Source organism: Pituophis catenifer, unplaced genomic scaffold, assembly GCF_029215685.1.
Source record: "Pituophis catenifer annectens isolate HBS135680 unplaced genomic scaffold, rPitCat1.0.hap2 SCAF_3, whole genome shotgun sequence".
In the NCBI taxonomy this organism is placed as follows: domain Eukaryota; kingdom Metazoa; phylum Chordata; class Lepidosauria; order Squamata; family Colubridae; genus Pituophis; species Pituophis catenifer.
In genome coordinates this window covers 165,037,153-165,062,982 of record NW_027256883.1, presented here as the reverse complement: position 1 = coordinate 165,062,982, position 25,830 = coordinate 165,037,153, and the positions used below count along the sequence as shown (strand labels likewise).

General features: G+C 35.3%; 3 protein-coding genes across 9 annotated transcripts in view; 1 reads left to right on the top strand and 2 right to left on the bottom strand.

Annotated features, from left to right (window-relative positions):
- The window catches only part of LOC139315315 (uncharacterized), a 77,969-nt gene extending 70,059 nt beyond the window's left edge, over positions 1-7,910 (bottom strand). Inside the window, exon 1 of the mRNA XM_070941488.1 lies at positions 7,866-7,910. The gene's annotated coding sequence lies outside the window, so the exon portion shown is untranslated. The remainder of the gene's footprint in view (positions 1-7,865) is intronic.
- Positions 7,911-8,184: 274 nt separating this feature from the next.
- On the top strand, positions 8,185-17,890 carry APOBEC2 (apolipoprotein B mRNA editing enzyme catalytic subunit 2). 2 transcript variants are annotated; one of them, XM_070941478.1, is made up of 3 exons: positions 8,213-8,451; positions 14,855-15,390; positions 16,967-17,890. In XM_070941478.1, exons 1-2 carry the CDS (start codon positions 8,306-8,308, stop codon positions 15,387-15,389), a joined length of 681 nt encoding a protein of 226 aa, XP_070797579.1. In that variant the 5' UTR covers positions 8,213-8,305; the 3' UTR covers position 15,390; positions 16,967-17,890. The 2 variants fall into 2 exon arrangements, with proteins under 2 accessions (XP_070797578.1, XP_070797579.1); XM_070941477.1 differs by lacking the exon at positions 16,967-17,890 and having other exon boundaries at positions 8,185-8,451; positions 14,855-15,391.
- A 99-nt stretch (positions 17,891-17,989) lies between these two features.
- The window catches only part of OARD1 (O-acyl-ADP-ribose deacylase 1), a 40,893-nt gene continuing 33,052 nt past the window's right edge, over positions 17,990-25,830 (bottom strand). The window contains exons 1-6 of one of the 6 annotated variants that reach the window (XM_070941480.1): positions 25,427-25,539; positions 24,972-25,047; positions 21,877-22,021; positions 20,668-20,726; positions 19,222-19,334; positions 17,990-18,473 (exon numbers count right to left, since the gene is read on the bottom strand). In XM_070941480.1, coding sequence (XP_070797581.1) covers positions 18,371-18,473; positions 19,222-19,334; positions 20,668-20,726; positions 21,877-22,021; positions 24,972-25,007 — 456 coding nt within the window. In that variant the 5' untranslated portion in view covers positions 25,008-25,047; positions 25,427-25,539 and the 3' untranslated portion in view covers positions 17,990-18,370. The other 5 variants (XM_070941481.1, XM_070941483.1, XM_070941482.1 and 2 more) reach the window with 5 other exon arrangements.

Sequence of the window (25,830 nt, the reverse complement as noted above, 5' to 3'; positions counted from 1 at the left end):
GCATATAAATCAAATTAAAAAAAAAAAAAGAAGTCTTGGGATATCGCTGGGTAAAGGTAATCCAAGATTGATTCATGCTGATTGAAAACCTTGGTATATTTAATCAATTCCCTTTTATAAAATATCTGTTGTTTTATTTAATTGATCAATTCAGACTCTTCTCTGTTGGATTAATTAATAATCTGAATACATTGAATTGGGAACTAGAAAGGTTTTTGTTTTTTTTTAATATTGTCACCTCACCTGGTGTGGGTGGATTTATTCATGTACCAGACTGCTGCATACACTTCCTGTGAGTTTATGCATTGATCAAGACTCAAAAGAGGAAAGGTAATTTGGAATATGCAATGCATGAATGCCCATCCTGTACCTCTTAAGAGTTAAAAGTATTTTTTACAAGTCTGCAATTCCAGGAAAAGGATCCCCCTCTTTAAAGTATTGTTGTCAGAGTCAGTGTGTCCACCTATGCCTACATCTAATTGCAATCACTGCACATGATCTAGCATTTAAGAGGGAAAAAAGAAAACTCTGAAAAGGAGACATATCCTTCCTAGAAGGGCAAACCTTAGGGCTGGATTATTGTGTGTCCAGACTGTAATTTAGCAATTGTTGTAAATCATGAGAGTGATGACACACATAAGAAAACCTGACAAGCTGTTATACATTCCCCGCTCCACTCCCTCACTCCCAGGTTATCACAAAGGTGAAAAGGTTTTAGCACAGATACAATATCCTGAGCAATTCTGTTCTTCCGAATACCAGCACCCTGATTTCCACATGTTCCCAGCTCAATAATCTTGGCAAAGCAGAAGGGGGACAATTCCTGAAGGGGAAAAAATTGGGACACGTACGAAAGATAGCACAACTTGACCCTGAGTTCTGAAAGAGATTGTAGAGCCAGGGTGGAGTCAGTTGCTCTGATAGCTGTGATTTTGCCAAAGCAGTAAGTGGATGGTGCTGTAAGCCACAAAGCTGTAGCTGGGTTTCCATCTCCTAAAATGCATGCAAAGATTCAAATGTTTGGAATGGAGAAGGAGTAATTTCCAGTAAAATAGTCTTTTTGCTACTGCAAGGTGAGGTGGAGGGAGGGAGAGAGAGAGAGAACTTTCCAATACAGAGATACTGGTGTTTAAACTAAAGAAGCTCCGTTTGGTGCTGGGGTCTGTAGATTTTGTATTTTGAAAAGGCAAGAGAAGATTTATTATCCCTTCTTGGTTCCAGAAGCCCTTGATATACCCTGAAATCTTTTCAGCATCCAAGGGAATCTTTAATCTTATTTAAAATAATCCGTCTGAATTCCATGAGCTTTATTCCAAGGTAACATAAGATTGCAGCATAAGCCTACATGGGCACAGTTCCGGCATTTCCATTATAAACTGTGAATTTTTGGGCTTCAATACCATGCTCTGCTCTCCCCCACCCCCTTTCTCATATTTTATTTCATGCCAACCTGGCAAAGAGTTGAATAACTCAAAAGCTAACTAAAGGTTGTGCCTTGTTCTAATAGAGGCATTACCTTGCCAGAGATTTTTTTTTTAATGTTTTCTAACTTAGCTATTTTTCACCATTGCATGGATCATGGGACAGCTGATTAAAACTGCATCAACATGTTTTTTGGCATCTGTCACTGGGAGCATATAACAAACCTTACATTGGTTCCTGGGTACAATTTAGGGAGCTGATGTTAACTTGTAAAGCCCTTTTAAAGCTTGGCACCGGCTAACTGCAGGACCAACTATTCCAATCAGGAACAGACAGTTAATTAGCTCAGAGAAACTAATCTCACATTTTTTAAAGTTCCAAGAGTCTGAAACAAACAGGCATTGTTTTCCCATGGCAGTACTGATTTTGTGGAATAAACTCTCGGTTGAGATCAGATTAGAGATCAGAGCCTTGATAGTACAGTGGTTTAGTGCATCCTGTTATTAACACAGCTGCCTGCAATTTCTGCTGGTTTGAATCTCTCCAAGGCTCAAGGTTGACTCAGCCTTCCATCCTTTCTAAGGTAGGTGAAATGAGGACCCAGTTTGTGGGGGCAATAAACTGACTTTGTATAAAAATATACAAAAGAATGAAGGCTATTGTTTAATGCATTGTAAGCCGCCCTGAGTCTCCGGAGAAGGGCGGCATATAAATCAAATTTAAAAAAAATAAAAATAAATAAAAAATAAATAAATAAAAAAGATTAGCCCATTCCTTGTTGTTATTTCAGAAGCATTTTAAAAAACAATTGTTCTCCTGATTTTATTCTTCCCATCTTCATTTTCTCTTTTTATTATTTGTAGTGTGCTGTTTTAGTTGTGTTGCTGGATGTCTTTGAATTGCAGTGTATGTGTGCATGTAGAACTATGGGACATAGATAGATAGATAGATAGATAGATAGATAGATAGATAGATAGATAGATGGATGGATGTGGACGGATGGATAGATATAGATATAGAGATACAGATATAGAGATATAGATTGAGATTAGATATAGATTAGATAGATAGATAGACAGACAGACAGACAGACAGACAGACAGACAGACAGACAAGACACATGCACTGTGATTTAGCAGGGCTTTCAATCAGAAGGAAAAATCTGCTTTGGAGGTTGTGGGAAGTGCATGTAAATTTGTTCTTCCTGAAACCAGGAATATATTTTCCCATAATGGCCTGCAACTGCGGATAGCAGCCACCACATTGTCCCAGGAAAAGAAATGGCTGCTTTAAGGAGCTGCAGATAGGTTGTATGATAATCCTTCAGTGCACCATCTTTGTATCTGTACTGCTTCATGAGCCTATGATTTAAAAACATATAGCACCATCTAGTGACGTGAAGAAAACACAATTATTCCTCATGACAAAATATTGTTTTTTGGTATCTTTTGCAAACACTTAGGACAGTGTTTTTCAACCTTCACCACTTTAAAATGAGTGAACTTCAACTCCATGGGGAATTCTGGGAGTTGAAGTCCGCATCCTAAAGTGGCCGAGGTTAAAAAAAAACACTGGTCTAACCAGAGAGACACTTGCTCACTAGAATTTCAAGCAGGAGCTTTTCCCAACATGGCTTGGATATTCCAGGAATAGAATTTGGAATCTTTTGTAGGCAAAACTATTATGCTACAAGATAGAAAGAAAAAAAAAGTTTGCATAGAACTAGAAGAAAGTGAGCATGGCCAGAACAAAAGCATACTTGGAAGCACAGCCAATTTCATACCTACTACGTATACAGAATGGAAAACTCTAATACACCATTATATGTACAGAGATACAAGTGAAATACTTTGAACAACTTTTAAAAAATTATGTACTTGTAATATTTATCTAATTTTTTGTTCTATGCAATAGCAGTTACCTTCTGAGACTTCAGTTATGGAAATCTCAAAGCAAGCAGGAATAGGAAGTATGATGAATGGTAAATTGCTACTTCCCATTATCATGTCCCATAGAATTACCTAGTGAAGACTTATGTCCCAGAACTCTTTGATTTCCATAAAGCAAATGGGTTGTCTAAGTTTATGGCCATTTACAAAATATACCTAGCTATTAGATTATTCAAGCATATCTATTGCAATAGACTCCACTGAATTAATTCATGTCATCTCCTACAGATGTACTTGCATTCTGAAAATCTTAATAAGGATGCTGATCAGTAGGGAAAAAATTCAAACTAATTCTAGAAAGACAATGCAAGCTATCATATGACATGAGCATTTCTCTCCTTGATTTTTTTTTTTCCATGCTGCTGCTACTCCATACTGAGCATAGTTCTACAATAGGGAGCAAATGCTATGAAAGATTTCAGCTATGAAATCTTATCAATCCATTCCTGACACTCCTGGAAAAATTCCCAAGAATTAGGAGTGGGGTAGAGAGATTCTATAGCCTACAAAGCTGGAAAAATAAAGGACACACACACCCCTACTTTACTATTTACTAATTCATTGTTTATTGCTTTGCAATAGTTACACAGGAAGGGACAGTGAAGCTTTGGAATTACTGCCAGACAACATATCCAGGGATATGTTTTATTTTGATAACCAGCTGTCCCTTTTATTCTAAAGAGCACACCTCATCTCTGCATGATACAGTGTCTTATTTCACTTTTGCCTTTGGCCAGCTAAATATTTTCTGATCCTGTACCGGTGAGACTGTTGCTCTTCAGAATTCTTTATAATTAAAAAATAACTTAGTTAGTTTGCTGGACATCCAGCAAAGCTATGGTAATATAGGCATGCAATCCAACAAAGCATCCCTTAAACAATTGATTGACAAAAGATCCTAAACACAAACATAATTTGAAGGAGAGCTGTCAATAGATAGAGCCAAGGCAATTTTGACTGCTGCACAATATTTATAAGACAATGAGATAAAAGCTAGCTTTAGTCATAGTGAGTAAAGTTAAGACTAGATCACAAATTGTGATTGACCAGCCTTATAAGTGGTAGAAATTAAGATTGTTACTGTTTTAATATGTTTGAACATTAAAAAGAACAAGAATCCCAGAACAAGAAGTTTTTAATAAACTTGACAGATTGCAGGACAATTTTGGCAGGGCAATATAGAAGTACTGAATAATATTGGACGTAACCGTATGAGATGTGTGTCAGGATGACATTTGAACTGTCATAGAAAAAGTGACTCATGTCAAACTGCATTTATAAAAACAATGAAATAAAAAAATGAGGACGTCAAAGGTATGCTATAGAAAATCATTGCAACCGTTCTTTTTAAACTCTATTTACTTATATAACAAAGCAGCCTTAACATAAAATAAATTTCCTAATTATTATACAAAGCTGATAAGTCATCCAATGTGGATGCTACTGCATATTCAGCAAATGGAACATCTAAGTATATTGTCCCATATGTATGTGCTAGAAAAAAACTTTTATCAACTTTTCTATGTCCTCTAGCTCTAGATATCTAGACTTCAGCTCTCATAACTATCTAGCGTAGCCAATGACTTGTAAGGGATTATGGGAATTGAAGTCCATCACATCTGGAAAATGCCAGTTTACAGAAGATAGTTTTGCATAAGGATCACACTACTTTAACAAATGTGTTGTAGAGCCTGCTGAGAACACCAATTTCCCTAAGGTTTTCATAGGCAGTTGTCCTCACATTGGATCAAACTGTGGCTAACAATGGTATGATATGTGGCACTTTTCCACATCTTCAATCAGGAGACTTTCTTAGTTATAACTGGACTAGAAAAATCCAGGGTTCTGCTTCTTGTTATATTTTCCCCATTCTTGTTTGGGGGAGGATAACATACTTTCTTCCACAATGGGCGAGGCCTCTTTTTTTATCAGGCATAAGATGAATCAACTGATTTGAAAACCACCAGGGGCAAAAAGAGATGAAACGTAAATCTGTAACATGGACTGTTTCTATTTCAGTAAAGTAGTTTAGGTTCCTGGTCAGCATCCTTTTGTTTTGCAATGCTTTCTTTCTATTTCTAATAGATTGGGGGGGGGGGGCGGTATGTGTACACGTACACCCTTTTATGTCTGCAAATAAACATAGCTTTTTGTATGTATAGAATCAAATAAACCATTTGATCTGTAAAACATAGCATCGCTACGTAACATCTGTGGCTGGTCTACGCAGAGCCCTTGGTGGTCTGTCTGTGCAAATGCCGAGTTCTGCCCTAGAAGGAGTTCAGCAGCAGCTGAGGAGAGAAAACTTCTACGCCAGATCTACATTCCAGAGATAAGATTAAAGCTGAACATTGATCTGCAAGGCTTGGCCGGCTCCAGTGAAAGTTAAAGCAGTAAGAATGATGGGACCCTGATTAATCCAGCAGTCAAGAGTTTCCAAAAATAAAGCCGGCCAGAGGGACACAAGAAGAGGAGGGGAAGAGTATCACTCAACAGCTCAGGATTCCCATCCCTATAATTCCTCTGTAAAATGTCAAATGTGACAGTCATAGGTTTGGAATACTGGAATTTAAACATAAGTTAACACTGAGGGGAAAAAACAATAAAACTTTGTGCCAAGAGTATTTCATATTATGTTTTAAAAATTAACAAAAAACACTTCTCCTAATAAGATGAAATCAAAGAGTGCCCTTTCGATATATGGTACAACCACTATCATGATCCCCAGCTACCTGGCTTGGAATTATGGGAGTTATGGTCCAACATGGATCTTGAATGGGTTACGCTGCAATATAGATATATGGTTGCAATCGACTGGTATATATCTAGCATTTGTTCTTAATTAGCCAATTTTTATAACAAAACCCACACCAGCAATGCAGGTTACCAAATACACCATGACTGTTCTACACATCCCAACAATCAAGTCCTGGTACTACCTGTTAATCGGTACTGGTACAATGGAAATTTTGCTAAATAATTCTGAAGCTTGAACATTGGCAATCATTTTGTAAGTACTATATTAAACAGAAGAACTGAAGAAAAAAAATAAAACATTTCATTTAGATAAGAAAAAGTTGAGTTAGATAGACTGAAATGCTCTTACAAAGGTTTACTGGGTTATTTTGAGAGTTAGCTTTGTTTTTAAAAATCTACTTTTAATTTTACAAGACAGGGTATTTCACTGTTCCCCGTTCTCTCTAACATAGCCATTTGTGCTATATTCGCAACCATTCTGGATATTGTTTTCAAACATTCAATTCTGAAAGAGCTGCAGAGGGTAAAAGAACCAGCAAAAAAAGTGCTTCATCTTTCATAAGCCGAAGTACAAAAAATGTCACTATTTTTATTAATTAATTAATTTATTAATTCAATTTGTATGCCGCCCCTCTCCGAAGACTCAGGGTGGCTCACAATGCATTTAAAATCATTATAAAAAACATTTAAGAATTAAATACATTTTAAAAACATTTTAAATTCACATCACATATTATTTTTGTAAATTACACAGATTCTAATTGGCAATGTGGCTAATATATATTTGCAAATGTATACGTTTTACAAATATGCTTGTTGAGTGCTTTGTTGAGTGCTTATTTTTTCAAATTGCCTTTCTATAGAATAGGTATTTATCAGAAATAATTGAGAATCATGGGATGTATCAATGTATAACAGTATGTCAACCATCTAAGCAGTTTTGATATCGTAATAATACTTTTTTTTAAAAGGTTGTAAAAGTGAGTACAAAGTATAAGATTATCTACCATACTTTAGCTTCTACCTTGCATGACTCAGTAATACAATTATCTGCAAAATAATATTGCTGAGTGAATATGAATAATGAGTAAGCAGTATATTTCTTAAATCCTCTAATAAGAAAAATTAGTGCACTTTCATTTCCTTGCTGCAGCACCAACTGCAGTTCAGAGAAGGAACCAAGTTTTTACTTCTTAACAAACCAGCTGCAGAGTCCATCCCATATCTCAAGCGAAATCAATTTCATACCTCATCTAGTTAGATTTTTCACATTTCCACATTCATTTGCACATTCTTTTTCTTATTTTAATATCTTGCCTCAAGATAATAGCAGTTGGTGCTGGTCCCTTAACTTGGAATTCCATCTGAGCACAATATTCCCACTGCCAGATTGACTATAAGTCACAAAGGAAAAAGCCAGCTGAGCATTAGAAGGCTTTTATAATAGCATTCTTAAATCTTCAATGAAAGTCAAACTGTGTCCAACAGGTTTTCTATCAGCTGCCTAAGGAGGTGAGGAAACTGAAATCAATTAGGTTCAGATAATAGCGCAATACTTTCACCTGAAATATTTTCAGTCTGTGCTTTTCAATACATCTGCCTAAGAAGTAAGGCATTTTAAAGCTGTCACTTTCATGTCAGGAACAAAATTCAGGTTTGAACAAAAAAACCAACCCTCTGACATTTTATTTCAGTTCCACCTAATAATATCAGGAGCATTCTTTTTAATAAAGCTACCTGCCTCTTTCTGACACCTCTGGAAGGTAGTCCCTCAAGGGCAGGAAGAAGGCATCTCAGTAAGTCCAAGAGCATAGGAAAGCGGCCAGCTCTTCTGCACCGTGTCAGATTTCTGTCATGGCTATGGATAAATAGGTTACTTTTGCATCCCCCATTACCTAATCCACCCACGCTCCACTCATCACTTCATATTTAAAATAAAAGAGGAGCAAAAGAATGTCTCAGGCCAGAGTTAAAAGTGAAGGAGGTGATATCTGAGAGCACTGGGGGTCATCCTAGCCTATTCCCATCTCTGCCACTGCTCCCATTCCATATATAGCTCCTGAGAACTGCCATTTCCAGCTCTCTGTCTCCCTCCCTGCTCCATTTCTGCTTCTGAAGCCTGTGCCCAGTTCTTGGCCACTGCTGTGGTCTTTGGGCACCCACTACAGTACAACAGGATGGCTGAGAAGCAGGAACAACCTCCAGTAGCCCAGAATGGTGAAAAGGCTGAAAAGGCAGAAAAGGCAGAAAATGCAGAGGAATCCGCGGAGGGGGAAAAGCCAAAGGAACTGGAGGAATTGCCACCCTTTGAAATTGTCACAGGGTAAGAGCCCTATTTCATTGCCAAGTTGACAGAGCAACTCCTTGCTTAGGAATCTGCATAAGCTAGCATGTTTGCAAGTTTCTTTAAAAAGAAATGCCAATCTCACATGTGAGGATTTTGCCGTTAATAATGAAAGCAGATTGTATCTGAGTCCTGCAATAAAATGGGGAGAGACTTAAATTATATCCAGCTAGGCTGAGCTGAGATATATTTGGAGCAAAGCCACTTATTTTAGCATGATCATGTGTGGCACTGAAATGATTATTCTCCCTTTGCAAATGAAAAAAAGAAAATAAATCTTATCCATGACTTAGCTGTACAGTATTGCTTTGCGAAGCCCATAAGACTGCTTAAAAGCATGCATTTTTCCACATCAAAAATTCTGTTAAAAAGCACTGAAAGGTAAAGTGAAAAGATAGACAAACTTAAGGCTAAATTCATTCCCTGGAAAAATAAGAACTGCTTGTTTATTTGGAAGTATTTAAAAACAGATAAACAGAAAGGCCTAATTGCAGCAGTGAGTGGTAAGTAAGTTCATTGGATAACTCTGAAAGGATTGAGATAAGAGAAATACATTTTAAAAAAACAAACCTAGCCTGAGTGATCATTCTGTATCAGGAATTCTTTTCTGCAATCATTTATAGAAGGTGATCAAAGAAAAAATAAAATTTGTTAAGCATTTGTACAGTTTACTATGTTATTAAATATAATTGAATTAATATTATAATTGAATTAAATATTCATATGATTTCATAATCAAGCATGTAGCATTATCTTGGTGCTTTTTACAACTAACTACCGTAATTATATTTCCTGGACAAACTCAATCTGTGTAGTTGCTAAGACTCAAATCTGACTTGATGGCACACATTCAATAAAAAATCAACTAACTGGTTTATCACACCTTTAATCAACTAAGTACACACAAATTTGTTGGATTTCAAATCCTACAATCTCCTAGATGGCATGTTGGAACCTCAGATGGGCCAGTTCAGTTTTCATTTTGTACATTAAAAAAAAAACAGAATTACCATAAATGTCAGTGAAGGATCTAGATACGGTATGTATTGTCAAGTCATTGTCAGCTGGGATCATTGTCTGTCTGTGCCATTTGCTTTTTTAGTAATACATATGACCTATGAAAAGTAAGTGTTAAAAAGTGAAGCTTGCAGTGAAATCCTGAGACTATACTTTGCTATTATCCAAATCTATAGACAAATGCTAGATGAAAGCTCTCTAAGGTTCAGTTCTTATGATAGGCATTAATTTTTCTAGCCTAGCCCATTAAGTCATGCCAGGGTGGAGCAATGGCTAAATTTTAGTCATTCCTTTGTCTAATGGCAAAAATAGCAACAAGGCAATGTGGGCCAATTTGTAAATGTCAGTGTTGCTGCAGAGAATATTGTATTATTTGAAACTACAGTAAGAATGTAAGCAAATGCTCCATCTTTTAGGCAATAAATCCCACTGAACTCCTAGTAAGATTATAAACTAGAGCAGGGGTGTCCAATCTTGGCAACTTTAAGATTTATGGATTTCATCCCCCAGAATTCTCCAGCCAGCCATGGTTGAAGTCCACAAGTCTCAAAGTTGCCAAGGTTGGACACGCCTGCACTAAAGTCCTTATAAAATAATCCCAATTCATGGTTCAAAAATGCCTTTGGGCATTGCTTCTGGTCAGTTGAATCAAAGCTTCCCCAAGATATTCTGGTAGCTGAATCAAAGCACACAATGGGATTTCTCCATTCCCTTCAGAGAACCTTGCTCACTTTTGAGGTAATGGTGTTTTAGCAGCGTACAAGATTAACAAGGCCAGGACCGATACACAGCCCTCACAGCTCCCTCTTCTAACCCTTTGGAGATATTCTGTCCTACAGGAACTGCTGCCTAAAGGAACAGTTTCGAATGCAAAGGAAAATAGTACTGACTGAAAGACGAAGCCCATGTGTGTATGTGTGTCCCCATAGGCAATGGCACCCAGAGACTGTCAAAAGTTGTTAAACTGTAATTTTAATCATAACAAAAATTATCAAATGTGTAACTGAAGGATACCCATTAATATTTATTAAAACATATAACATTACTTAAATATGTAATTTTAAGCTTACCTGTGAGTGGAATAAATCATATTTAATCTCTGGTTTGACCTCAATAAGTCTTTTTGATGTGTGACTCCCCATCATGTCATTCAAGCCCTTCACCTGAAAGCAGATGTGACTTAAACTTAGGGGTAGGATCCTATGTAGGATCATTTATTTATTTAATCCTCCCTCCTATTTTCTCACATCAACCAGCCTGTGAGGTGAGTTGGACTGAGAGAAAGTGACTGGCCCCAAATTAAAAAGGTTCATGGAAGGCAGAGTCTGTAATGCTGGCAGTTCTGTTTAGACTGCCGGAAAAGCAAATTAGAAAATATGTACCCTGGGGAACTAGGAAAGCATAATGTTTAATTTATTGATTATATTTATATTTCATGTTATCTCCAAGAAGCTAAAGGTCACACACATGGTGAGGTCTTTCTCACCATCAGCCTCATGTCATCATCGCAACAATGTCATCATAGATTAGTTTAGAATGATTGTATATTGGAATTTTATCCCAGTCCTAAAATTTTCAGTTGAGTCTGTGTCAAATTACTTTCATTTAATAGATTGAGTCTTATTTAAAATAAAAGGAACATTAGTAGCCTACTTTTGTAATGTTGTTAAATTTCTTTACATCTTCAATAAGATGCCTGTTGTCTTTGTCAGGTTTAATTTAAACGTTTTATCCATAAAACAGTATTATTCTAAGATTTACATCACCCCCATGGCCACAAAATTAAGTTATAGCTTCAATTATTTACATATTAGCGTGATGAAAAAAGACATTTAGCTAATGAGGAATTAAAAACCTTAAGAATAGCAACAGTGCTGCCTAATTATCCCTGGCAGTTGAAACATTTCAGCTACAATCACTAGATTACAAGTTTGCTTTCTTGCCAAAGTTTCTTTTAACTCTGCCCCAAGCGGATGTATCTGTGGAATTGTGTGTCCTATGGCCTGATCAGTTTTTAGAATTAAGATTATTCCTTGCTCCTTTTTTCAACACTCCATTTTTCAACAATCCATATTTCTTGAGATATATGGATCATTCATTTACACTACATTGTTCTGCAGCCAAAATTAAGTAGTTAGAACCACTTCATGATTATGTTATCTCCCCTGCCAGGTAAATATGATGTAATCCTCAACCTGTTCCCATCACACTTTAACCAGGTGAAACTGACAAGAGTTCTAGCACTTTCCCCTTCTAGCCCAAATGATGAGTTGTTGTTTTTTTCTTTATCAGTTCACAGCACATTCCCAAAGATATCCACTAAAAAGAAAGTAATTGGTGCTTGATTTCCAGCATGAATGAGAGGGGTAAGAAGCAGGAAAGTCCACTAATCAAGAATAATGGAACCCAGACATAATCCTGGTCAGCATAGTTGCCAAAACCTGAAATCCATAATTATTTTTTAAAAGCCAGTTTCCTTTATAACCAGTTTTATCTAATAAACTTAAACTTAAAACTTAAAAACTTAAACTTATGACATAAGCAATTTAGCAGGAATAGCATCCTATCACTGATCTCCGGGTAGATAGATGGCTCTCTTCAGGCAGAAGAATGTTAAAAATATAACTTTTCATAAAAGAACTAATCTAGAAGTTATTCTTTACTTCTTTAATACAGATTAAATAAAGACCAATCCATTCACTAGTACAAGAATGCTAATGTAACCTAATAACTCTCTTGTGCATAGCCACCATTACTTTTTGGGCTTCTATATTTTATTTCAATGTGGAAATGAAACTACATTGTACTGTAGTTCAGAAAATCTCGTGAAATAATCATTTTTTTAATCTTAAAGATATCACAAAATTTTCTGCTTTGTCTGTCAACAATAGAGCAATCTGGCCATTTATTTTATTGCAATTTTTATTTAGCCAAACAAAATCTATCCTTTCTTTTTTTTTTAAAAAAAAAAAAACAATTTTATGAGGTGGAAGATTCAATTATTTTCAGGACGCACCCTTCATATAATCATATTGAAATGATTGAAAATATTTGCCTAGTAGCATATGGATATACAGGTAGTCTTCTACTTACAACCACAATTGAGCCCAAAATTTATGTTACTGAGACATTTGTTAAGTGAATTTTGCCCCATTTTATGGCCTTTCTTGCCATAGTTGTTAAGTGAATCACCGTAGTTGTTAACTTAGAAACACAGTTGTTAAATCAATCTGGCTTCCCCATTGACTTTGCTTGTCAGAAAGTCGTAAAAGGTGATCACATGATCCCTGGACACTGCAACTGTCATAAATGTGAGTCAATTCCCAAGCGTCCAAATTTTGATCACATGATCAACAGGATGCTGCAATGGTCAGAAGTGTGAAAAAGGGTCATAAGTCATTTTTTCAGTGCTGTTGTAACTTGGACGGTTACTAAATAAACTGTTCTAAATCGAGAGCTACCTGTAATTTCTAGGGTAAATAAAAATAATGAGAAAACTACTTCAGTATTCATTAATAGTGAGCATGCTATTAAAAGAGCCTTGGTAGTACAGTGGTCTAAAGCACCCTGTTATTAAGACCAGCTGCCTGCAATTACTGCAGGTTCGAATCTCGCCAAGGCTCAAGGTTGACTCAGCCTTCCATCCTTTCTAAGGTAGGTAAATTGAGGACCCAGTTGTGGGGGCAATAAGCTGACTTTGTATAAATATACAAAAGAATGAAGGCTATTGCTTTGCGCATTGTAAGCCGCCCTGAGTCTCCGGAGAAGGGTGGCATATAAATCAATTTTTTTAAAAAAATGTGTAGTATAAAAGTTTGCTAGTTGGAACCCAGAGAAAAACTAATAACAGGGATGAACAATTTTTCAAAAATAAAGACTTAAAAGTTTTCTAACTTCAACTTTCCAACAGCATATATAAATTGTACATCAATATTATACAGAAAGGAGAGCTTAATTTAAAATCTGTATATCTCATACTTCACAGCAGTATAGATCAACTGCCTAACAAATCAGGATAATTGAACAGGTACTGACAGCTGAATTTCCTGGCAATGATCATTATAAGGGAGACATGCATACATCCAAAGTCTATGAATACATGTGTTATGAAGATTGCTTTGCTTTCCTTCTTAATCTTTTAATTGGACTGGACTGGAGTAGAAGGGATGGGGCATTAGAGATTGTCTGCAATGAAAAGGCCAAAAAAAAAATCTTATCCATTGCTATTGCCACAGACTTGCAGAAAAAGACTTGTAAGTGTTTTGGAGGTATAATCACATGTTTCTACACCATCATCTTACACTGCAACAGTTAGGCTACTTAGTATTGTTAATATTGTCACTTGGGGCACTGGGAGAAAAAAACAGGACAGAAAAATTAAGAATTTTTCCTTTCCTACCAATTTACCATTGAAAATATTCTGCAATATTCTCACACATTCACGTCTCACTGAACACGTACTTGGGAATCTTTAAAAGAATAATAAAGAAAGGAAGACATTACATGATTTACATTTATTTTCCATAAGGCTTCTGGTATAAAAGTTATTTAAAGTACATTGCAATTAAAGAAGAGTGCTAAATGTTTTTAAAGGTTTATTTTCAAGGACTCAAGAATTATGTCACCCATTTTCAGTAAAATAAGAACTATTTGTGCTTTATTGATTTTATTCTTTTATATAAAATAATATTGACTGGGTAACGTGTATGAGTTAAAACAAATCTATTCTGAGGGGGAAACTGGTAGAAAAGTAAAGAAAATGTGAGTAAAGTGCTTACTGGCTACTGGCTTTAGAATGTAGAATAATTACATACTTCTTTAGTAGACTGCATCACCATTCTAAAAGAAAATAAGAAAATGAACAAAATGTAAATTATGCTTTTAATTGGATGTATCTTCAATAGAATACAAAAACAGTACATAGCACACAGCCTACGCTTTGCACAACTTTCCAGTTTAAATCCCAATAAATTAAACTACTGAATTGAAATTCTATTAATTTTTTTTATCCAGGTGAGAAATGTTGCCCAATACATTTAGACAACACTATATTGGAAAAAAAATTGCTCTAAAAAAAAAAAAAGCTGGTAACAGTTGTAATATTGTGAGATTCGTCTCTTTTTACTTTTTCTCAATTCAAAGCAAATTCCTAGCAATTCCTATTCCATAGCGCCAGAAAACTTATTGGTGAGGTTTCTTCTACATAAACTGTAAGGGGGAAATAGCTATTGTCAAGTTACTTTCCACTTGTATACTTTGGGGAACAATAGTGTTGTCATAAAATTACCTTAACAAAATCGAAACTGTATAAGCAGTTACATTATAACCTCTGTATCCACACTGATACTTTCACTCCTCTCTCCAGGGAACGGCTTCCAGCCTTCTTTTTCAATTTCCAGTTCAAGAATGTTGAATACAGTTCAGGAAGAAACAAGACCTTCCTATGCTACATCATAGAGATTCAGGGCAAGGAGTCAAAAATATTACGGGGCTACTTGGAAGATGAACATGCAGCAGCCCATGCAGAAGATGCCTTCTTCAATACCATCTTGCCCAAGTGCGAGTCTGGCTTGCGCTACAGTGTCACCTGGTACGTCAGTTGTAGCCCCTGTGTAGGCTGTGCTGATCGGATAGTTAAAGCACTTCAGAAGAATAAGAACCTACATCTCTCCATTGCAGTTGGTCGTCTATTCATGTGGGAGGAACCTGACATGCAAGCTGCCTTGAAGAAAATGAAAACAGCTGGTTGTAAATTGAGGATCATGAAACCTCAAGATTTTGAGTATCTCTGGCAAAACTTTGTAGAGCAGGAGGGAGAAGCAAAGGCATTTACACCCTGGGAAGACATTCAAGAGAACTTCCAATTTTATGATGAAAAGCTTGCTGAACTTTTGCACTGAGGTTAGTGTTAAGTGTGATTTTGAAATCTCCCTGTTTAGGGTACTTTTTCAGACCATCATAAATTTAATTTTGGTTTTTAATGTAGCAGCTTTGGGTAGATTAGAGCACACATCTCTGCATTTCACTGCAGGGGCATACTGAATCTTATTTTATCAACCGCTGGCACATTGCAGGAACCCCTCTAGATTTATTCAGGAGACAGCAAGGAGAAATAAATGTCCTGGCAGTAGGTTGATCAAGGAGAAACATAATCTGATCCCAGAATAAGTATCAAAAATTCAAGTCTTTTCTATGCATATCAAACGTAGAACACTACAAGCTGAAAAGGCACAAAAGTAAAACAAATTGACAGTGATTTCCAAAGTTGCTTTCAACTACAACAGTATTCCCTCAGACTGGATTATGCACAAAAATAGCAAAATTCCATAGCTCAAATTGGCCTCTAGATTAGAATTCTAATCTGCATGTTTCACTAATCTCTAGCTATGTATTGTAATTCCCCAATCTTTAACACAGATTTCTACATGACTGCAGGTAATCCCACTTCTTTGGTGAATGACATGCAAAATACAGTTGCTCCCCCTTTTTAAAAGAAAAACCCCACCTCTTTATTGCTTCTTTACAAGATTGTTTCTGCTCCAACCTTGACTCACAGCTATATAGCAAATGAATACAGGAATCAGTTTTACAAGAAGCCAAACCAATGATCTATCTATTGTAATTCAGTATTTTTTCAAACTTGGCACCCATAAGGTGTGGACTTCAACTCTCAGAACTCCACCCATAAAGCTGCCAATTTTGAAAAACACTGATCTAATTCAACAGTTGCAGCTGCTTATGTTTCAGGGAGCAATACTTTAGTGGAATTGAAACACAATATTTCTGAATGCAAAGGAATGCTCTAACACAGACAGGGGTGTCAAATTGGTGGCCCATGGGCCGGATGAGTCATGCACAGGCCACACCCACCCCAGCTCCGCAAAGGCGAAAAACGTAGCAAAACATCATGTGATGGCAATGTGACGCAGCAAGTTTGACATCTGTGCTCTAACACTAAACTAGGTCTCTCTCTAATCCATCTGCTATGCTGTTTAAACAGAAATATAACAATTATAGTGAAGCATTTTTCAAGTGGTGCTGCATTTTCTGCAGTACAAATTCCATGCTGCAAATCACATCAATTTGAATCAGAATATAAAAAAGAACATAAATAATATTTTAGAGTATTTTAATCAACTAAAACAAACATATAATTACAATAAAGTTAACCTAGAATCTTAAAAGTATAACATTAAATTTGCTTTGTTTGTTTAGGAAATGTATTTGCCACCTATCTCATATCCTATATGGCAAAAATCTCAATCTCTATAAAATTATCAAGAGATTTGAAGAAGCTATTATGAAAGTGTCTCTGGCTACATAAAGGGTGACAAATGAATTTTATGAATTTAGAACAGTGAAGAAATCAAACCCCCTCCAAAATAAGGAACGTTTATATTAGTTCTCCTATTTTGCAAGAAATAAAACACCATATTGCTGACAAAACCACTTTGTGCCTGTTTTTCTGTCTCTCCAGGAAAAAATGTGCCAACCCATGGAGCAACAAGCATGATATACTCTCAACATTTGGGACTCTCAATTCAGTTTTCCAAAGCTGCTTTGAAACAGGAAACACCAGAAGTCTCCAGCTGACTCACTGCTATGCTGATAGACTAAAAATACATTTATTATGGTGCATGTAGGGATTTGATTTTTTTAAATACATAAACCTGCAGTGCTGTTATTCACATAGAAGAAAAAATATTATAAACAAAGAACAAAATCAAAGCAAAATTCTATCACTTGTAAGTTTAGAAAAGTCCCATCCAAAGAAACTTAAAAAAATAAATTTAACAATTGCGTATTTTTAATTTTTAAAATTTTAGAATTAATATGCAGTGAATAGTAGGAGAAATCAAAGGGAAATGTTAATAGGGAAAGAGATTACTAATTATTTTATTGACAGCGAGCATTCACAAAGCATTGGTTGAGGGAGATAGAAATATTTTTGCACTTGTGAACTGATTAACATATATATTATAAAAAAGTTTGGTCTCTGTTAAACAATGAGAAATAATTTCCTAATAAATGTTGGCTTAGCTGCTTATAAAATTTATTTAAAGCATTATTATTATAATTTTTTAAAAATTAAACAAATGACAAGAATACAATCTCACTAAATACACCTAGTTTTCAGTAAGTTGTCCCCAATTACATTTCTAATTTGAAAAGACCTCTTTCACATAAGAGATTTAAAATATGATTTTTATTCCATTATCCATTTTTATTATAAATTTGGCCTGGAGATAGTCAAAAATTGCCCTTATATTCACACTAAATTATTTTATCTAGCACTCATTTGCTACTTTAGCAATAAGTACTCTGTTAAAGAAACCACCTAAGCAAATCTGATTCAGCATTCTATGATGTGTATGAACTTGTTCATGGAATGTTTAAATAGCACCCCCATACATTTCAACAATGGACCTGGGTGGACAGGAATAATTTTACATGTGCAACTGATATACTGCAATATTTCAAAAGCATAAATACATAAAACTTGTATTTGGAAAAGCTCTTTTATTTATATACGTGAACATCTGATTTTTTTTGTAAACATTTAAATCTTTAACTGAAACATAACTTTCCACCTTATTCTAATTTCTTGATTAGAATACATGATTGCCAATCTAGATCAAAAATTTTCAGTTTTATTCAGTGTTTTTCTCAAAATAACATCTTCCAATTGCTAAATAGGAGATAGATACACAAAGTATCTGAACACTAGAATGCACATTTTGACTTTTTTAAAAAAAATTGAATAGAGCAGATGACTTAAAGAATTGTGGATACTGGAATTGAGATAATTCTATCTCAAGATAGAAGTCTATGCCAGTTAAGATACAAGGATATAACAACAAACAGAAAATTATACTAGGAATTAAAGAGTATAAACTGTAATATGAATATTTGTATCTTCAAATACTTCTTCAAGCATTGTTGAAACTTTCTTCCAGTCCAGTCGGTCAAGTCCACAACCAATCCTGAAATATAGAGGATACAAGATGTCTTTTTGGGATATTTTCTTTGAAATATTTATTTCACCATGATTTATAGGAAGCATATAAACAATGCCAAAATAAGGATTAGTTCAAAGCAACATATTAGGTGCAAATATGATACAATACTAATCGCATGGCAAATATCTCAATAGTCACACTTATTGATTTCTTCTAAAGAAACATCCCCATTATTATTAATAATAGCCCACATGTGGAAAAAAGTCTTGTGGCTCACAAAAATATGAGTGTGTGTGTAACATTCTAAGAAACTAAAATTCATTCACTAACTTATTAGGTATATTACTAAACTAAAATCTAGATTTAAAAAAAACCCTCATCCATAATTATGACCATCTAACAAGCAGCTTCATTTTAGGTCACATTTTTCAAGCTATAGAAGTGTGACGCTCTCAAACACTGTACGTTTTCTCAGTTATACAATCATATATCAGAACTTGAAAAGTATTCTCTTCGATTTAATAACACCTTCAAATTTAATGAAAACAGGTCTTTTGCTTTAAATATACAAAAATATGTTCTGAATGTGCTTAATCTAAAAAGTCAGCAGCTCTTCCAGTTCTTTTGGACTTATTATGAAGCCTTGTTTAGAGCTTTTACAAAGACAAAATATTTCAATATAAATAAAAAATTAGATTTTCAATTAATGAAGAACTATTTTGTCAATGTGTAAATTTAATATAGTAACTTTATAATATAAAAATGAGCTTACTTTGGCATAGAAATGTGAGTTACTGCATTTTTCAGACAATGGGTTTTCATAGCTTCTAAACTCTTCCGTAAATTGTCATATGTAGGTTTATGAAAATATTTGTTCTTTGAGATCTAAAAAGTGGTAAAATGTAGATTAGACACATTTTAGATTTGATTCCTTTTATGTTGCATGTTATGTGTCTACTTAGAAATCTTGTCAATTCAGTGGGAAATCCTTGATAAACATGTTCCAAATAGCAGCCTTAACCCAGGAACAAATCCTTTGCTTCTGGATAGACAAAGGATTGCAGTTAACTAATATATTATGGTCATGTATTAGATTTTAAATCTTTAAAATTAATGTTTATGATATTAATACAGTAATTACTGTAATGGGATTCTATAGACTGCATTGGGAAAGAGTCATATAATGATCCTCAAAAGTTTTCATTGATTATGTATTGCATCAGCCCCAACCTTTTAGGCACCAGGGACTGGTTCCATGGAGGTTTTTTCCACGGACTAGAGGGGGCGTGATTTCACATGTTGCTGCATCCCACAGATGGGGCTTTACTTGTTTGCACAGCCTGGTTTCTGGTCCAGTGCCAGTCCATGGACCGGGGTTTGGGGACCCCTGCTGTAGTGATTAATAATAAATATAAAATGGCACTCTTAATTCATCAGTCAAAGGAATTCTTAGGTGTTATAATGTGTGCTGTCTAGTGGAAAAAAAGCAGAAATAGAATAAATTCTAAAATATCTTTTTGGATGATAATTTAGAGGATAATGATAAATGAATAAAATTTAATTAAAATCTTTCAGACCCATTCACTACTTGCTTTCAGATAGACATAATAGGAATATACTCAAATTATAAACACAATTTATTTAGAAGAAATCTGATTTAAAATGTTACTTCTAAATGATTTGGTTTAATCATTTCAAATGATTTGAAAGAGATTGAAGTAAAACTTCATGAATCATTGAATATTTTTGATTACAACTGAAACAATATCACTTATCACAGGAAAACCGTGATTATCTGATGTCAAGTGAAAACTTATTAGATAGTAATAGCAGTTAAACTTATATACTGCTTCATAGTGCTTTACAGCCCTCTCTAGACAGTTTATAGAGTCAGCATATTGCCCCCAACAATCTGAGTCCTCATTTTATCGACCTCAGAAGGATGGAAGGCTGAGTCAACCTTGAACCAGTGAGAATTGAACTGCTGCCAATCAGAATTAGCCTGCAACATTGCATTCTAAGCACTGCACCACCACAGCTAATCTCTCATGCAGTAAACATTGCATTTCTATAGCAATTCCTTCAGAGAAACTATTAAAAATTTCAGCAATATTTGTCAATAGAGAGGATGTTTAACTTTTGCCAATCATAAATTCTTGATGCATAAATCATATATTTATCTGTAGAATAAATATAAATAATGTGCCCAATGACATACCAAGTAATATATGTATCTAGTTTCTCTCTTCAGAATAGCCACATCTCCAGTCTTCTTGTCTGTTAGATTTTTTTAAGAAAAATCAGTTAATTCCTAATCTCCAGAGTACTGAAAATATGTTGAAAAAAATATTTTTCAAAACTATCGTAACAAACATATAAGAAACCACTATGTCTTCCCCTATTCTCATGTATTTTTAGAAAGAAACTAAACAATATATAAATTGACCATGTATGAAAAATGCACAGCATAGGATTCAATGAGTTACAGATGAACTACACTTAATCAAGTGTAGGTAAAAATTAGATAAGCGCTTATATAAGATTTGTTCTAAAAAGGTAAGGTAATATGATCACTGTCATATTTCTAACATTTCCAAGTTACAATTCCACATTATACTAGGCAGTAAAACTGAATAAACTGGTTACAAGTGTATTAATAGTCTACATCGGGGTGTCAAACTGGCAGCCCATGGGCCAGATGAGTCACACGCAGGCCACGCCCACTCCAGCGCCGTGAAGGGAAAAACGTCAATGTCACATGACAGCAACGTGATACAGCAAGTTTGACACCTGTGGTCTACATATAGGTCACATTTAAAAACTATAATGTACTGATACAATTCCTGCCCCATCAATAGTCTCCAAAGTCCCAGGCATAGAGCTAATGTACAAAGTAAGCTCTTCTATCACCTAGTGGTTCTATTCATTTGTTGTTGCTGCTGCTGCTGTTGCTAACACAGGCCTTGTTTAGATACTTTTAAACAAAAGTAATGAACTTCTGGCTGGTTGTTTCACAAGGCAGGGGCATACAATGGTGAAAATTAGCAGCTCCATTTGAAAGAGTCATATAGCTACAGCAAGTTAAACCTCTTCTGAGGCAAGCTTAACTACTGATTGTTATTTAATAATTGTATTATTTTTGTTACTGTTAACTATGTTTATACTTGTTTTAAATTGTTTCTCATGGAAACAATTAAATAAGAAGGGGCAATTATCCCTGACCACTAAATGTCCTCAAAAGCTAGTCTAGAAACTCCCGCACTCAAAACGCCCCCCTCTGGAGCATATTATAAAGGTATTAGTGGAGCAGGATAGAAAAAAAAGTATCTGCCATCTGAATAAATCTATTTGCATAATGCTCACTTTTACTGTATAGTACCTAGATTCTGTGGTTCTATAAACTGCTCTACCGTGGCCCTTTACTTACGTTGGTTCAAAAGTTCCTGAACACCACCAAACTTCTTCTTAAAAACAGCAGCTATGCCAGCACTCATGTGACAATCCTCACTAATACAGTGCGCCAAGGAATCTGTTTCTGGACAAGTAAAAAGATCTCCCTGCACATATTTAATCTGGGTAAAAATGAAAGAGAAGACTCAATATATGAGATAAAATTCCAGAACTAGAAAATGTAAGGCAATATATAAAGATAATATCACAATTTAAGCTGCTGACTGCTACACATGAGAGATTTTAAAATGTATTTACTAAATTTCTTACTATATAAAATAGAGCTTCTTTTGAGATATGCACAAAATAAAATAATGAAATAGAATTTATTTCCGAGAAAAAATATGCATTATGCCTTCAGTAACATATGCTGCCAGCATCCATAAATTGAGCTTAACTCCTGGTGATTTCATTTAGTTTTCTGGGCAACAGTACTATACTGGCTTGCAACTGCCACTTTCTCAGACATTTTCTTGATTTCCTACAATAATAAGTTCAAAGCTGTTTTCTCTAATATCCAAAGGATGGCATATATCCACATAAATATTAAAGTCTCTTTCTCTCCTTTCACAGCTGTACATTGTGCAAAGAAACAGAAGAAACTTTTCTAAAGTCTAACACCTAGATTCAGTATCCTCCTCTTTGTGGAGATTTGATACTAAGTTGGCTTTATTTTAATGTCAGCTTCTTACCTGGCTGTTCATCTGTTGACAGCTCTATACGTTTTGGATTACTGACTTGTTTTATTTTAATTTATTCAACTGCCTTTCTTATTTTTAAATTTGTATTAGGAAAACTAAAATTTTACATTTTTCTTTTGAATCATCGTCATAATTCTCTTCAAAAGGAACTTCCATTGAATTAAGCAATCATTTTCTTAAAGCCTTCAGTGGAATCATTACACTGACTACTAGCAACTATAGTTAAAACAGACACAACTGGTTAACTTATTTTAGAAACAAAATTCTACAGTTGCTGAGTTAGGGGACTCTGAGTTGTGGACTCTGTGAACGGCACTTGGTGATCTATAAAACAGAGAATTACGCCACCAGTACTTATAGAGTGCCACTGAATTTTTTAGTATGCTTTTCTAAATAGCAGAATCTGGTGTGTTTCCACTAAGAAAACATACATCACTGCAAACATATCAGGAAAATAATAATTATAAACCTTTAAGGGAGTAATTATTTTATCTCTTGCTACTGAAATCTAAGGCTTCATGCTATATAAAAATAGATTTTGAGATATTGGGAAACTTCTTATATAGACTCATGCAGCAATCTATTCTGGGAACTCTTATGCTGTAACATAAAATCAATTTAAGTATTCCATGCTAACAATCAACAAATCATTTATGCGCTAAACATTAGAATGGTAGAAAACTCTTCTATTCTTTCTAAAGGTACATGTCTCTTACTGCAGAACTTTAGGACAATTTCTGTCTTAATGACCTGTGATACTGGATTAAAGGCTTATTACCTGTGATTAACAATTAACAATTCTTAAACCTTCATTTTCTGTATCAATACTAAGAAACAGTCATATCAAAATTTCAATAGGTCCAATGAATTATATGCAAGTTCCAATTACTTTCAAGTAAATATACATGATTTAAATTGGGTTAGTTTATATTATGGTTTGTTTATAATATAATCAATAACACTGCAGAAGGTAAAACGCAAGGGAGCTTCACCTTGACTTCACTTTCTATAATTATTACCTCTTTGCAACCTGCAAAAGAGAAATTATTTGGGAGAGTTTTTGTCCTTAGATGATCTATTCTAATTTAATTAATTTCTAATTTAATTTATATGATAATATATCATATAAAATATCACTTTTATGTATTATTATATATGATGTATATCATATAAAAGTGATGTTCACAGAACACACTTAAGTTCAATCAGATCACATTAAATTTCACATAATTTGGAATTTTATATCACTGTGATTTTCAAGCATGATTTATGACTTAGAATATAGCAAACACAGCCTCTGCACAATATGCTTAAGGTCCATAGTCTGCAAAATAATGCAATATGCATGGAAGCAAATATACATCCAGACATATGCACTGACACCAATGACACAGACTTCAGAGGATAATTAGAACTGCAGAAAAAACAATTACTACCAACCTGCCTTCCACTGAGGACCTGTATACTGCACGAGTCAAAAAGAGGGCTGTGAAAATACTTAGACCCCTCGCATCCTGGACATAAACTGTTTCAACTCCTACTCTCAAAACTAGCTATAGAGCACTGTACACCAAGACAACTAGATAGGAGAACAGTTTTTTCCTGAACGTCATAACTCTGCTAAACAAATAATCCCCTCAAACTGTCAAACTATTTACTAAGGCTACATTACTATTGTTATTGGTCTTCTCATGGTTCCTGTTGGCCATCTCCTCCCACTTGTGACTGCATGACTGTAACTTTGTTGCTTTTATCTTGCGATTTATATTGATATAGTTTCCTAGTATGATTTGATTGCTTATTGTACCATATGATTGTCACTGGGTGTTGTGCCTTGTGATTTTTGACGAGTGTATCTTGTCTTTTTATGTACACTGAGAGCATATGCACCAAAGACAAATTCCTTGTGTCCAATCACACTTGGCCAATAAAGAATTCTATTCTGTTCTATTCTATTAGGCTCCAAGCCTCACCTTTCTTTTAGCATATTTATTTGGAACTATTCCTCTTGGCCCCATAAAGTTTATAGTAGATAGTAGCCACTTTGTTAAAAGGAAAACAGCATTGACTTAAACATTGCAGAATGTATTATTAGAGGATGGATAAAATATAAAAAGTAGTACTGAAAATGGATTGTATTATAACCTATTTGGCAGAACTATATTGCTAGCATTTTATGATGAAGTGAAACCTATGGAAAAATTAATTCCAAGTTTTACAAATATGATTTAGGATTTTTTTCCTGCACAAACAAAAGCCTAAAATCAATCCTCCATAGCAAGATGTTTTTTTTTTAAAGAGACCAGCTAAAACTATCTTTAGAATTCAAAACTGAATTGCAATAAATTTTTTTAAAAACTCCACTACAAACCCTTTCTTCATTTCCAGAAATCCGGGTACTAGCCATAACTGAGTGGATCACAGGGGGTTTTTTTCAGCTACAAGGACTAGAAAATAATAATGTTCACATTCATGGCAGGAAAAGCAAACAAAGAGAAATGACTACTAAATATATATATATAATTGCTGTAAACCCAAACTATCAAATACGAATTAGGGCACCAGTTACGTAGCGATAACCTTCCCCCCCCCACCCAAAAAAATATTAATTCTGAGACTTTTTAACACATCCTTCGCCTTCTCGTGTGAAAAGGCCTACCCAGGGCCACAACAATACTGTTTCTGAGACAACCGGCCAAGTTGCACCAAAGGGCGGGCGGCTGCCTCTCGAGGCGCCTTCAAGGCATGACGTCTTTTTCCTTAGCCCGCCCCCGAACTCTCTAAGCCAGCGATGGCGAAAGTAAGGAGAAAAAAAAAGAACCACACCGGCCACCAGCCTTGTACATATACAACGGCAGCAATCAGTTTCGCCTCCCACTAAGTTCTAAGTTCTGTTATGGCAACCGTCTTTGGGAGCCCCTTAAACAAAACACACAAAATGTCAGCCTTCGCGTGGGCCTCCCTAGGAAGAGGACTCTATGGCACTGGCCAAGAGCATGCGTTATAGAAAGAAGGGGGATCCGTGAAGTGCCATTGAAAAAAAGCTTTTGGGGGGGGGAAAATTGTCCCGCACATGCGTAGAAAAGCCATCTCGAGACTGGAGGGGTTGAAAGGGGACAGAAACGGTCCAAACGCACCCGTCAGTTCGAAAGAAGCCAACGCATGCGTGCAGTTTTAAACCAGCGCAAGCATCCGCGGGAGGAACTTTTCTACCGCGCCTGCGCGAGGGC